Raw genomic sequence first — 13061 nt, 5'->3', positions numbered from 1 at the left:
AGAAGAGGAGGAGACCAGGGCTCACTCTTTCTCCATCACACACAGAGAGAAGGCCACGTGAGGACACAGTGAGAAGGTGGCCGTCTGTAAGCCAGGAAGAGAGGCCTCACCAGTAACCAACCCTGGCACTTTAATCTTGGACTTCCTGCCTCCAGAACTCTGAGAAATTAAGGTCTGTTATTTAAGCCACCAGTCTAGAGTATTTTATTATGGCAGCCCTGGGAGACTAATAGCATTATGAAATTGCATAATTTAAATATTCAGGCTGGATGTGGTGGCTCACGCCTGAAATCTCAGCACTTTGGGAGGCTGAGGTGGGAGGATCGATTGAGCCCAGAAGTTTGAGACCAGCCTGAGCAACATAGCCTGTCTCTACTGAAAACAAAAAAATTATCTGAGGTGGTGGTGTGCCTGTATTCCCTGCTACTTGGGAGACTGACCTGGGAGGATCCCCTGAGCCCAGGGGAGGTCGAGGCTGCAGTGAGCCCTGATCAAATCACTACTCCAGCCTGGGTGACAGACGGAGACCTTGTCTCAAGAAAAAACAACATAACAAAACAAGAAACCTGTTGCATTTAGAGATAAAGATGGAACCTTGGAGTTTGAATATCCTCAAAATCACTCACTGATGTGAAAAGGTGTTTGGAATTTACTTCTGAATGTATTTCTCAGGTGTACAGTGTTGAGAAAATGGAAGCAGGGATTATGGAAACCATCTAGTTTTAAGAAAATCAGGGCCAAATGATTGCTTTTTGGAATCTTTTATCAAAGCTTTTCTAAGATCTTCATTAAATAATAAGCAAATCTGAGAAAGCACGAGATCTAAAAAACCTTTTCAGCCCACACTGAATTTCTTAGTTAATCTCCGGGAAGATAAAGTCAGATTTGGTTTCTATGTATTTTCACTTTGAAATGCAGAGAAAATGTAAAAACTTAGTAATCGTGCAAATTAAGAGTCATTCTTTTATGAATGCCTTGCGTTTACAAACAGGCTTTACGCCTGGCAAACTCGGACCCCTTCCATAGTGGGGCGCCAGGAGAGGGCTGGGCCGCTGTCCCCAAGTCAGGGCTAGCTGGATCCCGGCGTCCCCACCCCAGCCAGCACCGGGACCCGCTCGAGTCCCCGCCCCTCCCCCGCCCCCGCCCCAGCCGCAGGGGGCAGGGCGGGAGGCGGGCGCCCGGCGCGTCCTGTTCCCCGGACCCTTTTAAAGCGTGGCGCGCCAGGGCCGGGCATGCCGAGCCCCGCGGCGGAGACAGCGGTGCGCCCAGCTCCCGGGAGCGGCCCGAGCAGCCGAGCGCCTAGGGCTGCCCTTCCCGGGCCGGCGGGCTCCCCGGGCTCCCCGCCGCCGCCCCGTGCGCCCCGGGAGGGCCCGGCATGCTGCGCCAGCTGCTGCTCGCCGCGCTCTGCCTGGCGGGTCCCCCAGCGCCCGCGCGCGCCTGCCAGCTGCCCTCCGAGTGGAGGCCCCTGAGCGAGGGCTGCCGCGCCGAGCTGGCCGAGACCATTGTGTACGCCAGGGTGCTGGCGCTGCACCCCGAGGCGCCCGGCCTCTACAACCACCTGCCCTGGCAGTACCACGCCGGCCAGGGGGGCCTCTTCTACTCGGCCGAGGTCGAGATGCTGTGCGACCAGGCGTGGGGCAGCATGCTGGAGGTGCCCGCCGGCTCCAGGCTCAACCTCACCGGCCTGGGCTACTTCTCGTGCCACTCCCACACCGTGGTCCAGGACTACTCCTATTTCTTCTTCCTCAGGTGAGCCCGGCGGCGCCGCCACCTCTCTCTCTCTTTGCACCACCTCCCGAGGTCGCCGTTACCTGGAGCCAGGCCGGTAACTCCCAGGGCAGCCTGCCGGTGCCAAATGAGAATGCCGCTGGGGCGCCTACCCCTTGCCTCCTTGGATCTCTCTTGCTCCGTCTGACGTCTCTACAGACACCCTGGCTACCCCTGGTAAAGGCGGTTTAAAAGACAGGGAGGCTTTCTGTGCCTTGTACACAGAAGAGCATTGCGGGCAAAAGCTCAAAGCGCTCTCCAACAGTCCCTTTGACTCGCATCTTTAAACTGGCCTCAATGGGAGTAGATTGGGACGGTGAGAAGAACAATCTTTGAGATCAGTCTGTGGCTGGCATTTTGGCTCTGCCTTTCCTAATGGTGATTCTGAGCCTATTTCTTGACACCTTCTCAAGAACTTCCATAGCCTCACCTGTGTGAAGTGAGAGGCAGGGCTGGTTGAGCGAAAAACGTAACTCCTGCAAAGCACCTGGTGCAGGTTAGCGGTTGACCAGCTGTCCACTCTCCCCTCTTCCCCACTTGCTCAAATGCCAAGATGCGATGGTGTGGAGTGTAGCCCAGGATCGCGTCATTATCTCATATCAGCTGCCAGGTTATTTGAAATAGCAAAGGTTTATTGGGGGTGGGGGGTTCTGCTGCAGGTAAAATCCTGGGTAGCAATGCTTTGAGGGGTGGAGAGGTCAACCAGGCAGGAGATCTCTCTGATTCTAGACCACTGGAATCCTCTGAAGTTCCATGAACATTGGCCTGTGGTCAAGATGGAATGCATCTGCCTAAGAACTCAGTCAATTCTCATTGACTACTGAATTCTTCTGAAATTTGAATAGAGAGCACCAGGTAGAACCCTAAATTCTTTGATTGGCTTCAGTTGAATTTGGAGAGTGATATAAAACAACTGAGAAAAACATCAAAATGGAATCTAACCTATCTATCAAGATAGAGAATTAATCCACTGTTGTGGTGATCAGTAGTAGTTCCAGTTTTGCCAGTCTGGGAAGTAGCACTAAGGATATTTGGAGTGAGGCTGATGTGGGTCTGCAGATTAATTTTTAGCTCACATTTCTCTGAGAAAGAAAACAGTTCTACAAAGTGGTGTTTGTAAGCTCATGGCAACACATGTTTTCCATATTGAAGCCAGAATATCTAAGTTTAAAAAACATGTCTTGCTTTGTGTTGGCTTGAGTTGTTCAGCTAGATGAAGTTTTTTTCTCTATATATATATTTCCAGAGAAGTGTAGTTTCTAAATAAAGCTAGCGGGGCTGAGAGAGTGCCCTTCTCAATACAGAGAAACTTAGGGTTTCATGTTTTTAATTAGGAAAAATACTGAGATACCATCTATAAAACTATTCAAAACCAGAACTCTGTTCTCCAAAGAAAAAAGAGCCCAAGTATTTGAACAGGCTTTTTAAAGAAATTTTTATCATGAAATACAGTTCGTCCAGTGGTTCCGTGGTGCTCAGCCAATTCTCATCTTTTTAACTCTACCATGTTTACAAAAGTTAGGAAAGAAATACAAAGTCAGACAGTAGTCTGACATTCTCATTTCACAGGGCTGTCTTGCCTTGGAGTGTGTTAACAACTACAGACAAATCATTCCTCCTCTGTTATTCTGGGACCTACTGAGAGGAGACTGGACCTCTGGTCACTGTCAGGGGTGAGGGTGGCAGTGGAGACTTGCTGGTGAGCCACACATGTTGTTTTTTTTAGACTGGAGTGTAACTTTCATCTCTTTCTTTTTGTGACTTTTTAAAGAATCATTCTAATTGATTTATGCTAGGCCTTTAAATATGTTCACTAATATGTATACTGCATTTACTTTGTACCAAGTGCTTCATTTACTTAGTTTTTGATGCAATGCTTATGACATCACCAAAAAAGTAGGTACTATATATATATATTCCTATTTTTTTTTGAGATGGCATCTCACTCTTGTCGCCCAGGCTGGAGTGCAACGGTGCAATCTCTGCTCACTGCAACCTCCGCCTCCCAGGTTCAAGTGATTCTCCTGCCTCAGCCTCCTGAGTAACTGGGATTACAACAGTGTGCCACCATGCCCAGCTAATTTTTGTATTTTTAGTAGAGACAGGGTTTCACTATGTTGGCCAGGCTTGTCTCAAACTCCTTACCTCAGGTGATCCACCCGCCTTGGCCTCCCAAAGTGCTAGGGTTACAGGCATGAGCCACCGCACCCAGCCAGTACTATATTCTTTTTGCAGATTAGAATCCTGAGGCTTGGCCGGGTGCGGTGGCTCAAGCCTGTAATCCCAGCACTCTGGGAGGCCGAGATGGGTGGATCCACGAGGTCAGGAGATCGAGACCATCCTGGCTAACACGCTGAAACCCTGTCTCTACTAAAAAATACAAAAAACTAGCCGGGCAAGGTGGCGGGCGCCTGTAGTCCCAGCTACTCGGGAGGCTGAGGCAGGAGAATGGCGTGAACCTCGGAGGCGGAGCTTGCAGTGAGCTGAGATCCGACCACTGGGCTCCAGCCTGTGCGACAGAGCCAGACTCCGTGTCAAGAAAAAAAAAAAAAAAAAGGAATCCTGAGGCTTAGAGGAGTTAAGACATTTGTTTCATGTCATATAGAAGATAAATAGCAAAGACAGAACATAGGTCATCACAGCTGGCCTTTTTTTCACCAGGAAATAAGGAACCCTCTTTGAGAAGGAAGACTCCTTGGGGGACTTGAAAGACAACACAAATAGACAAACAGGCACCATACGCATATTTTTCTCCATACTTTGCTCAAACTCGTCTTTTTGAAAACCTTAAGGATAGACTGATGTAGTGTGAGACAAAGAAATAATTAGAAGTAGTAACTCCTCTAATGAGAGCCACGCCAGACACTGATGTGAAACTGGCAAGCCCATCGCAGTTGTCTGTGACTCTTGATTGAAGTTGGTACACCCTTGGCCGTCGAGTCTACATGTCTGCCTTTTTTCCCTCTTCTCCATTAGGATGGATGAAAATTATAACCTCTTGCCTCACGGAGTCAATTTCCAAGATGCCATCTTCCCGGACACTCAAGAGAACAGAAGGATGTTTTCTAGCCTTTTCCAGTTTTCAAACTGTTCCCAAGGGCAGCAGCTGGTGACTTTCTCCAGTGACTGGGAAATCCAGGAAGACAATAGGGTAAGAATCGGCTAAATCCTGTGCCACAGCAAAACAATAGTGTAGCTACACCTTGTGTGAGTTTTGTGACCGAAGGAGTCAAGAATACTCTTCCAAAAGCCCAGAGCAGAGAGCATTATTGTATACCCTCTCTCTCTCCTACTATCCCTTCTTGCCTCCCAGCTGTTAAAAAAGACCGTTCATAAACTTTGGATCCCTGAAACTTTACTGTTGGATAAGCAGTTCTTCCCAAAGTATGAGAACAGGATGAGATGAAGATTGGCATGCTGAGCCTTAGTTTCCTCTTCTGCAGACCGGGGACAATAGTAGCATCTATATCAGGCTTGTCCAACCTGCAGCCCAGGACAGTTTGAATGTGACCCAACACAAATTTGTAAACTTTCTTAGAACATTACGAGATTTTTTTGCAATTTTTTTTTTTGCTTATCAGCTATCGTTAGTGTTAGTGTATTTTGTGTGTGACCCAAGAGAGTTCTTCCAGTGGGGCCTGGGGAAGCCAAAAGATTGGACACCCCGATCTGTGTCAGAGGGCTAGTGCAATATGATTTAAATGTATAAAAACTATAATTATGTAAATCCATTAACGTAATGCTCGAAAGAGTAAGTGCTCAGTACCTGTGAGCTGTTACGACTGTTCCTGACTGTGCGATTGTTATCGACAGCATAGGGTTCTAAGGAATTGTCTCAGAGGAAAGGAAAAGTGCTGAGGGAAATGAAAGGAAATGGCTATCATAGCTACCACTCCTGTGATTCCTAACCGTAGTTGGTAAGACATAGAGGTGCAGGATGGCCAAGGTGGTTGCAAAATGTAGGGGTCGGGATCTTAAGGGTTGGGATCATTTTGGGAATGAAAATATAAGAGAGTCTTCTGCTCTGGGCCAAATGCCAGAGTTGGAGGAAAATTTTGATGATCATCACTCTTCCGAAGCAATGGCATTGCCACAACCAAGTTGGGGTGATAGTGGGGGCAGGCCAGTCTAGGCCTCTGGGGCAGTGACCCATCTCTTCCAGTCCCCCCGATGGAAAACATTTTTAGGACAGTGTGACACACTGCTGGAGAGAGTTCTGATATGCGTATCACATGGAATAAGGACTTTTTTTGTGTTTTCTTTTTTGCATTAATGAACCCATTTGCACATGTTAAGAAACTCCCTTCTTTCTACCCATCAAGAAAAGTTTGAGGGAAGTGTCTTTCTCTTGTCTGATGGGATGGCTTAGGGTAGCTGCCTTGCTCTTCCCAATTCCTAGTGTCCTTTTTATTTTGTTTTCCTTCCAACTTTTATTTTAGGTTCAGGGGCTAGGTGTGTAGGTGTGTGATGTGGGTAAATCACGTGCCGCTGGGATTTGGGATACCAATCGTTTCATCACTCAGGTAGTGAGCACAGTACCTGAGAGGTAGTTTTCCATCCTCACCCTCCTGCCACCTCCACCCTCAAGTAGGCCCTGGTGTCTATTGTTGCCTTCTTTGTGTCCATGTGTACTCAATGTTTAGCTCTCATTATAAGTGAGAACATGCAGTATTTGGGTTTCTGTTCCTGCATTAATTTGCTTAGGATAACGGCCTCCAGCTGCATCTATGTCTACAAAGGACAAGATTCAAACCCCCCTTCAAAGGGAGATTCAAAGGGAGCTTTGCCCAGGGCTCCCTGGACCCTGGAGGCCTTCTTCATGCTCTTGCACAGAAGCTGTTCCTGTGAAGGGAAGGTATGTCCAACGACGGGAAATGATTTATTCTTCTTTGACATATGCCTGTAATCCCAGCACTTTGGGAGGCCGAGGTGGGGGGATCACCTGAGATTAGGAGTTCGAGACCAGCCTGGCCAACATGGCAAAACCCCATCTCTACTAAAAATACAAAAATTAGCCGGGTAAGGTGGTGCGGCTACTCTAATCCCAGCTACTCGGGAGGCTGAGGCAGAAAAATCGCTTGAACCCGGGATGCGGAGGTTGCAATGAGCTAAGATCATACCATTGCACTCCAGCCTGGGGGACAGAGCGAGACTCCGTCTCAAACAAACAAACATTCCTCAGCTCTACACTACTGACAGTAGTCTAGACTTTTCTAACCCCTCCCTGATAGTTTGCCAGAACTTTCTGAATGTTTGTCAAGTATTTTGCCCCCAGTGTGGCTCCAAGCACCTGTTTTTATTCTTCCTTTTCCCCTTCTTAATCTTTACTGTTGTCTACTCCATATTGAGTTGGACACAGCAAGTCTAAGCCTGAGTATCCCAAGCCTGAGTCATACTTAATTTTTTCCAAGTGAAACCTTTTTAGGCTTGGCCCTTTTGTTCTCCATCTTGTGGGAGCTTTGCTTATATGACTATATAATAGATTTATATCAAGAGATTAGATATTATTCTGAAAATACTTGAATAGGTTAGCCCTTAAAATTTTAAGCTACATAACTTTTTAGTACTATGGTCACATCATCTAGCTACTAACATTTTTCTGGAATTGGATTTTTCCATCATTTGGGAAAAACGAAGAACAATAGGACCGTGGAGAGTTGTTTCAGTGTGAAGGCAGATCCATTTCTGTTGATCAGATGTAGATCTTGGGGGAGAATTCCTTTCCCCTTTCCCTTGAATCACCCTGGCCTCTTAGATAACAAAGTGTGGGAGCGTTCCAGGCTTGGAGGAAAAGTGGAAACTTGAGGCGAGGAAGAGAATTATTTCACTTTGCTGAGCTGCTGTGGAGCAGAATTTAGTTCAACCTGGGGGACCCTGCACGTTTCCAGACCTTTGCTTGTGCCATTTTTATTCCCTATCCACTTTGAAAGAGATCACATCAAAGCTACATAAAATTAGCCCATTATGGGCTGATTGCAGTGGCTCACGCCTGTGATCCCAGCACGTTGGGAGGCTGAGGCGGGCCCATCACCTGAGGTCAGGAGTTCGAGACCAGCTTGGCCAACACGGTGAAACTCCGTCTCTACTAAAAATACAAAAATTAACTGAGGATGGTGGTACGTGCCTGTAATCCCGGCTACTTGGGATGTTGAGGCAGGAGAATCGTTTGATCTTGGGAGGCAGAAGTTGCAGTGAGCCAAGATCGTGCCAGTGCACTCCAGTCTGGGCAGCAGACCAAGACTCTGTCTCAAAACAAAGCAAAACAAGAAAAATTAGCCCATTAGTTTAAAATTTGAAATTAAAATTAAATTGACTTTTTAAAGTTTTGTGATGCTCCTAAAATATTTTTACATACCCTAGAGTAATTAAAATAGTTGTGAGTTACTGACAACTACTTGCGCCTTCTTCTTTTTATTTTTCTTTTGAGATGGAGTCTCACTCTGTAGCCCAGGTTGGAGTGCAATGGCGTGATCTTGGCTCACAGCAACCCCCACCTCCCGGGTTCAAGCAATTCTCCTGCCTCAGCCTCCCAAGTAGCTGGGATTACAGGCACCCACCACCATGCCCAGCTAATTTTTATATTTTTTGTAGAGATGGGGTTTCACCATGTTGGCCAGGCTGGTCTCGATCTCCCAGCCTCAAGTGATCCTCCTGCCTTGGCCTCCTAAAGTTCTGGGATTACAGGCGTGAGCCACCGCACCCCGCCTCTAGATGCTGTTGATGCTGCTGTTCTTTAAGCTTCCATTCAGCTTGGACAGTGGATCCAGACTGTAGTTATGAAGGGCACGTTTCATTCTCTTCGCTGATAGTTCTCGCTTTCTCTCTGTTGGAGGATCTGGGACTCTAGAGTCGATTTGGAGGGTACGAGATGAAAGAGGAGGAAAAGCTAATGGAGGGAAACTTTTGCAAAGCATATGCAGAGCGACATTCAACTCAGTCTTTGGGAGCAGAGTCCTCCCACACTCTGCTTCCTTTCCAGCACCTCTCCATCTTCAAATATCCCACCCACGCATTAGTAAATAGCAACAGGATCTTTCAAAAGCTGCCAAGATGTCAGCAGTGTTAGTACGTGTTCACCGCCTCTGGTTCAGTGTCATGGTGTTAATAGGACTTGGGGGGATATCTTTGGCACGTTGGAACATCCGCCAGATTTACTGGCAGAGCTCTCTCCACACCAGCCAAGGACATTTTTCCTTCCTCATTTCTCTCTTGCTGGACAAGTGCAACAGTCAAAACAGAATTTGGATACTTTTCCCTCTCTGCTGGTACTGTCCCCTAGGACCAAGACCCAGACTGACCCATACTTATATCAGTCTGTCACAAAATGTCATGGGATTGAAAGAAAATCTGCGGAGGTCTTGCTATCATCTTCTTCTTTCTTCTTTTGGAGTTGGGAAGGATGATAGGGGTGTTACCCTTCTCTAAGCGGCCTTGGAAGGACTGGCAACTTGTAATCAGAAGATCTCAATTGGCTCTGCCATTTCTGGAGGAATGACCATGGGCAGATCCCCTAACTTCCCACAACTTCAGTTTTCCCTTCTATAAAATAGAGCTTGGAACAGATAAACTGTCTCAGGGTCTAAGGACCTAATTAGAACATACTTTTGAAAACACTTTTCTAGAGTGATGCAAGCGCTCATTACTGGAAGCTGATTATTCTCAAGTATTGTTTTAAAAACCACATTAAAAAAAAATTTGAAGAGCTGCCTGCTGCTGTCCAGGGGGTCCCGAAACATCCCGTGGAGGAGTGCCAACATCAGTAGGGACAGGTTTGTGCTGGAGATGGGAACAGATGGAAGGGAAGCTATCTTACGTACTTTTTTCATTCAACAGAATTGATTGGGTTCTGTGCAAGGATGACATTTAAAAATATAATGTATTGAATTGTTAACAGATAACACACTCATGTGGGTTCTCTACTACCTCTGACACCCATCCACACAGTCCCCACACACCCTCCAAATAAGTAGCCACTGTTATTAGTTTCTTGTATAAACAGTCAGTGGTGTTTTAAAAATTATTATTTCAATCAGTTCTAGGGAACAGGTGGTGTTTGGTTGCATGAAGACATTCTTTAGTGGTAATTTCTGAGATTTTGGTGCACCCGTCACCTGAGCAGTGTACACTGTACCCAGTGTGTAGTCTTTTATCCCTCACCCTCTCCTACCCTTTCCACTGAGTCCCCAGGGTCCTTTCTTATTCTCATGCCTTTGCATCCCCATAGCTTAGATCCCATTTATGAGTGAGGATATAAAATGTTTGATTCTCCATTCCTGAGTTACTTCATTTAGAATAATGGTCTCCAGTTCCATCCAGATCTCCACAAATGCCATTATTTCATTCCTTTTTATGGCTGAGTAGTATTCCATGACGTATATAAACTACATTTTCTTTATCTCAGTGGAGTTGTTTGTTTGTTTTGTTTTGTTTTGTTTTTTTCTTTTGAGACAGAGTCTTGGTCTGCTGCCCAGGCTGCAGTGCAGTGGCACAGTCTCAGCTCACTGCAACCTCCGCCTCCCTAGTGCAAGCGATTCTCGTGCCTCAGCCCCCTGAATAGCTGGGACTACAGGCACCCGCCACCATGGCCAGCTGATTTTTGTATTTTTAGTAGAGATGGTGTTTCACGTGTTGGCCAGGCTGGTCTCAAACTCCTGACCTCAAGTCGTCTACCCACCCCAGCCTCCCAAATTGCTGGGATTATAGGTGTGAGCCACGGCACCCGGTCCTCAATGGAGGTTTTTTTTTTTTTTTTTTTTTTTTTAATCCAAATATGTGTTATTACCATCGTCTTTGACACAAATGGCAGCACACTGTGTACGCTTCACTACACCTGGCTTAATTCATGAGTAGATCTGGGACATCTTTCCATATGCATGGCCTGAGGGCTAGACTGGGTGTGAAAAAAAGATAAGAAAGAGACAGAAACGAAGGCTTTTGTCCGTAATAAGGGATTTCTCCTGGAGTTTTTGCTACACAGCTCCATGATTCAGCCCCCTGTGGGTCAGATCCCCCCATTGCTTCTAATTGTTTAGTGTTCAGAGTTCAGGCAGGTAGGGTTTTGGGCTTTTTTTTTTTTTAACTATATGCAAAGATTTCAGTTAAAATCAGTGAGAATCATAGGGTATGGTCGGCTTGCTTCATCTTGACTGGCGCTGGAGTTGACGTTTCTATCTGACTGGCTCCATTAAGAATGTGTGTTCAAAGCCAGGACTGGTGGTTCAAGCCTGTAATCCCAGCAATTTTGGAGGCTGAGGCGGGCAGATCACTCGAGGTCAGGAGTTTGAGACCAGGCTGACCAACATGGTGATACAACATGGTGAAACCCCGTCTCTACTAAATATACAAAAATTAGCCAGGCATGGTGGCATGTGCTTGTAATCCCAGCTACTCGGGAGGCTGAGGCAGGAGGATCACTTGAACCTGGGAGGCAGAGGTTGCAGTGATTTGAGATCGTGTCACTGCACTCCAGTCTGGGCAACACAGCAAGACTCCCTCTCAAAGAAAAAAAAAAAAAAAACCAAAAGAAAACAAAACAAAAAAACATACGTTCAAGCTTTGATGGAATATATAACACGGAGGGAAAAAAATGAACAGTATTTATTTTTTGATGATCAAAAGCAAACAGGAATGGGACAGGATCTGTAGTTTCTAAAGTGAGATTTGAACCCCAAATAGACTAAAAAAAGAATCAGAACTCATTTCATTCACATTTTTCAGAAAGGGCTCTAAAACAATTTAAAGGTATCCCCACAAGTGTGCTGAGATCCTCAAGTTTAACAGATCATTTGGTCAAAAACAAAGATACTCATTCCTTAGAGATGGAGGGAGGTAGCTTTGGTCAACAAGTATTTGAGCACCTGTTAAGTAGATCTCTGTTTCTTGATTCTTCTTTGATGCTGCACCCAAACTCAAAAGTGGTGGTATCTTAAAAATTTGTTATAATGTAGAATCTGAAACCTTATCAATGAACTTGCTGTATTCCTACCTGAAAATACATTGGCCTATCTTGTACTTTGAATGGATTTCTTACTCATGCATGATTTCATAACATGATGCACTGACTGTTTGGAAAATAGTAGTTTTACCGCATTATGCAGACCTTCCAAATGCGGTGAGATTTAATTATACGATATAAAAATCGTATTTGTTAATATCACTATTGATCTGATGGGGGAAAGACTAAGTATTGGGAAACTGTCAAACTCATAGTGGCAATTCTTAAAATTCTAATTTTTGCTTGAGAGCTCACACTCAGTCACTGGCAACCAATACTGTCCGTTGTTTTCTTTCAAGTGACAAGCTTACTTTATTCACCTTCCAGAAATTGTCTATCAAATACCCAAATCTGAATAAATATGGTTGGCCCTTTATTTCGTTTTTTCAAGTAAAAATAGTGTTTCATGAAGAAAGCCACTAGTTCAGCTCAGAACTCGAAACAACCATCGTACTTTGCTATGCGGAGGGCCTTTATGTGTATACTTCATTTCTTCACACTTGCGTGTATTAACAATGTGTATGCAAGGGTCAGGATTTAATAATTTTTACTGCTTCAGTGAAGACATTGTTAAACTGGCATTTTTTTTTTTTTTTCTGCTTGCACCTGGCACTGAAGAATACGATGACTACTAGAATCATCTGGTCCCACTGTCTTGATTTGCACTATGAGGCTGGCAGTTTAACTTACCTTGCTGTTGCACCAGCAGTGCAAATGACAGTGAAAAAGACAAATAACATCTTGGCAGTATTCTGAAAATAGTTTTAATCTGATGGACTGCCTAAAAGAGTGCTGGGGCCAGGTGTAGTGGCTCATGCCTGTAATCCCAACAGTTAGGGAGACCGAGATGGGCCGATCGCTTGAGATCAGGAGTTTGAGACCAGCCTGGCCAACATGGTGAAACCCTGTCTCTACCTAAAATACAAAAATTAGCCAGGTGTGATGGCATGTTCCTGTAATCGCAGCTACTCAGGAGACTGAGGCATGAGAGTCGCTTGAACTTGGGAGGCAGAGGTTGCAGTGATCTGAGATCGTGCCATTGCACTCCAGCCTGGGTAACAGAGGGAGACTTTGTCTAAATAAGTAAGTAAAATGAATGAATGAATGAATGGGTCCTGGGGCCCCCTAGGATTCTGCAGACTTTGAGAACTGCTGCTCTGGACTGAGTCAGTGATGGACAACGGTAGAAGAGAGGTATTGACTGAGCTGAGGGCTTAAGGAATGGGGGATTTAATGGTCTGAGTGCAGGGAGGTATGTGACCTCAGTAGTATGCAGCCCAGAATTTCGGGAGACCTTGAG

General features: G+C 45.7%; 1 protein-coding gene across 2 annotated transcripts in view; it reads left to right on the top strand.

The window, feature by feature from the left end:
- The first annotated feature begins 1226 nt into the window (after positions 1-1226).
- CCDC3 (coiled-coil domain containing 3) overlaps positions 1227-13061 on the top strand; it is a 104104-nt gene continuing 92269 nt past the window's right edge. Inside the window, exons 1-3 of one of the 2 annotated variants that reach the window (XM_008002274.3) lie at positions 1227-1749; positions 4744-4918; positions 6472-6622. In XM_008002274.3, the coding sequence (XP_008000465.1) occupies positions 1376-1749; positions 4744-4918; positions 6472-6615 (693 nt within the window). In that variant the 5' untranslated portion in view covers positions 1227-1375 and the 3' untranslated portion in view covers positions 6616-6622. The remainder of the gene's footprint in view (positions 1750-4743; positions 4919-6471; positions 6623-13061) is intronic. The other variant, XM_008002273.3, reaches the window with a different exon arrangement.

Source organism: Chlorocebus sabaeus, chromosome 9 (assembly GCF_047675955.1).
Source record: "Chlorocebus sabaeus isolate Y175 chromosome 9, mChlSab1.0.hap1, whole genome shotgun sequence".
NCBI classification, from domain to species: domain Eukaryota; kingdom Metazoa; phylum Chordata; class Mammalia; order Primates; family Cercopithecidae; genus Chlorocebus; species Chlorocebus sabaeus.
This window is presented reverse-complemented; position numbering and strand designations above follow the sequence as displayed.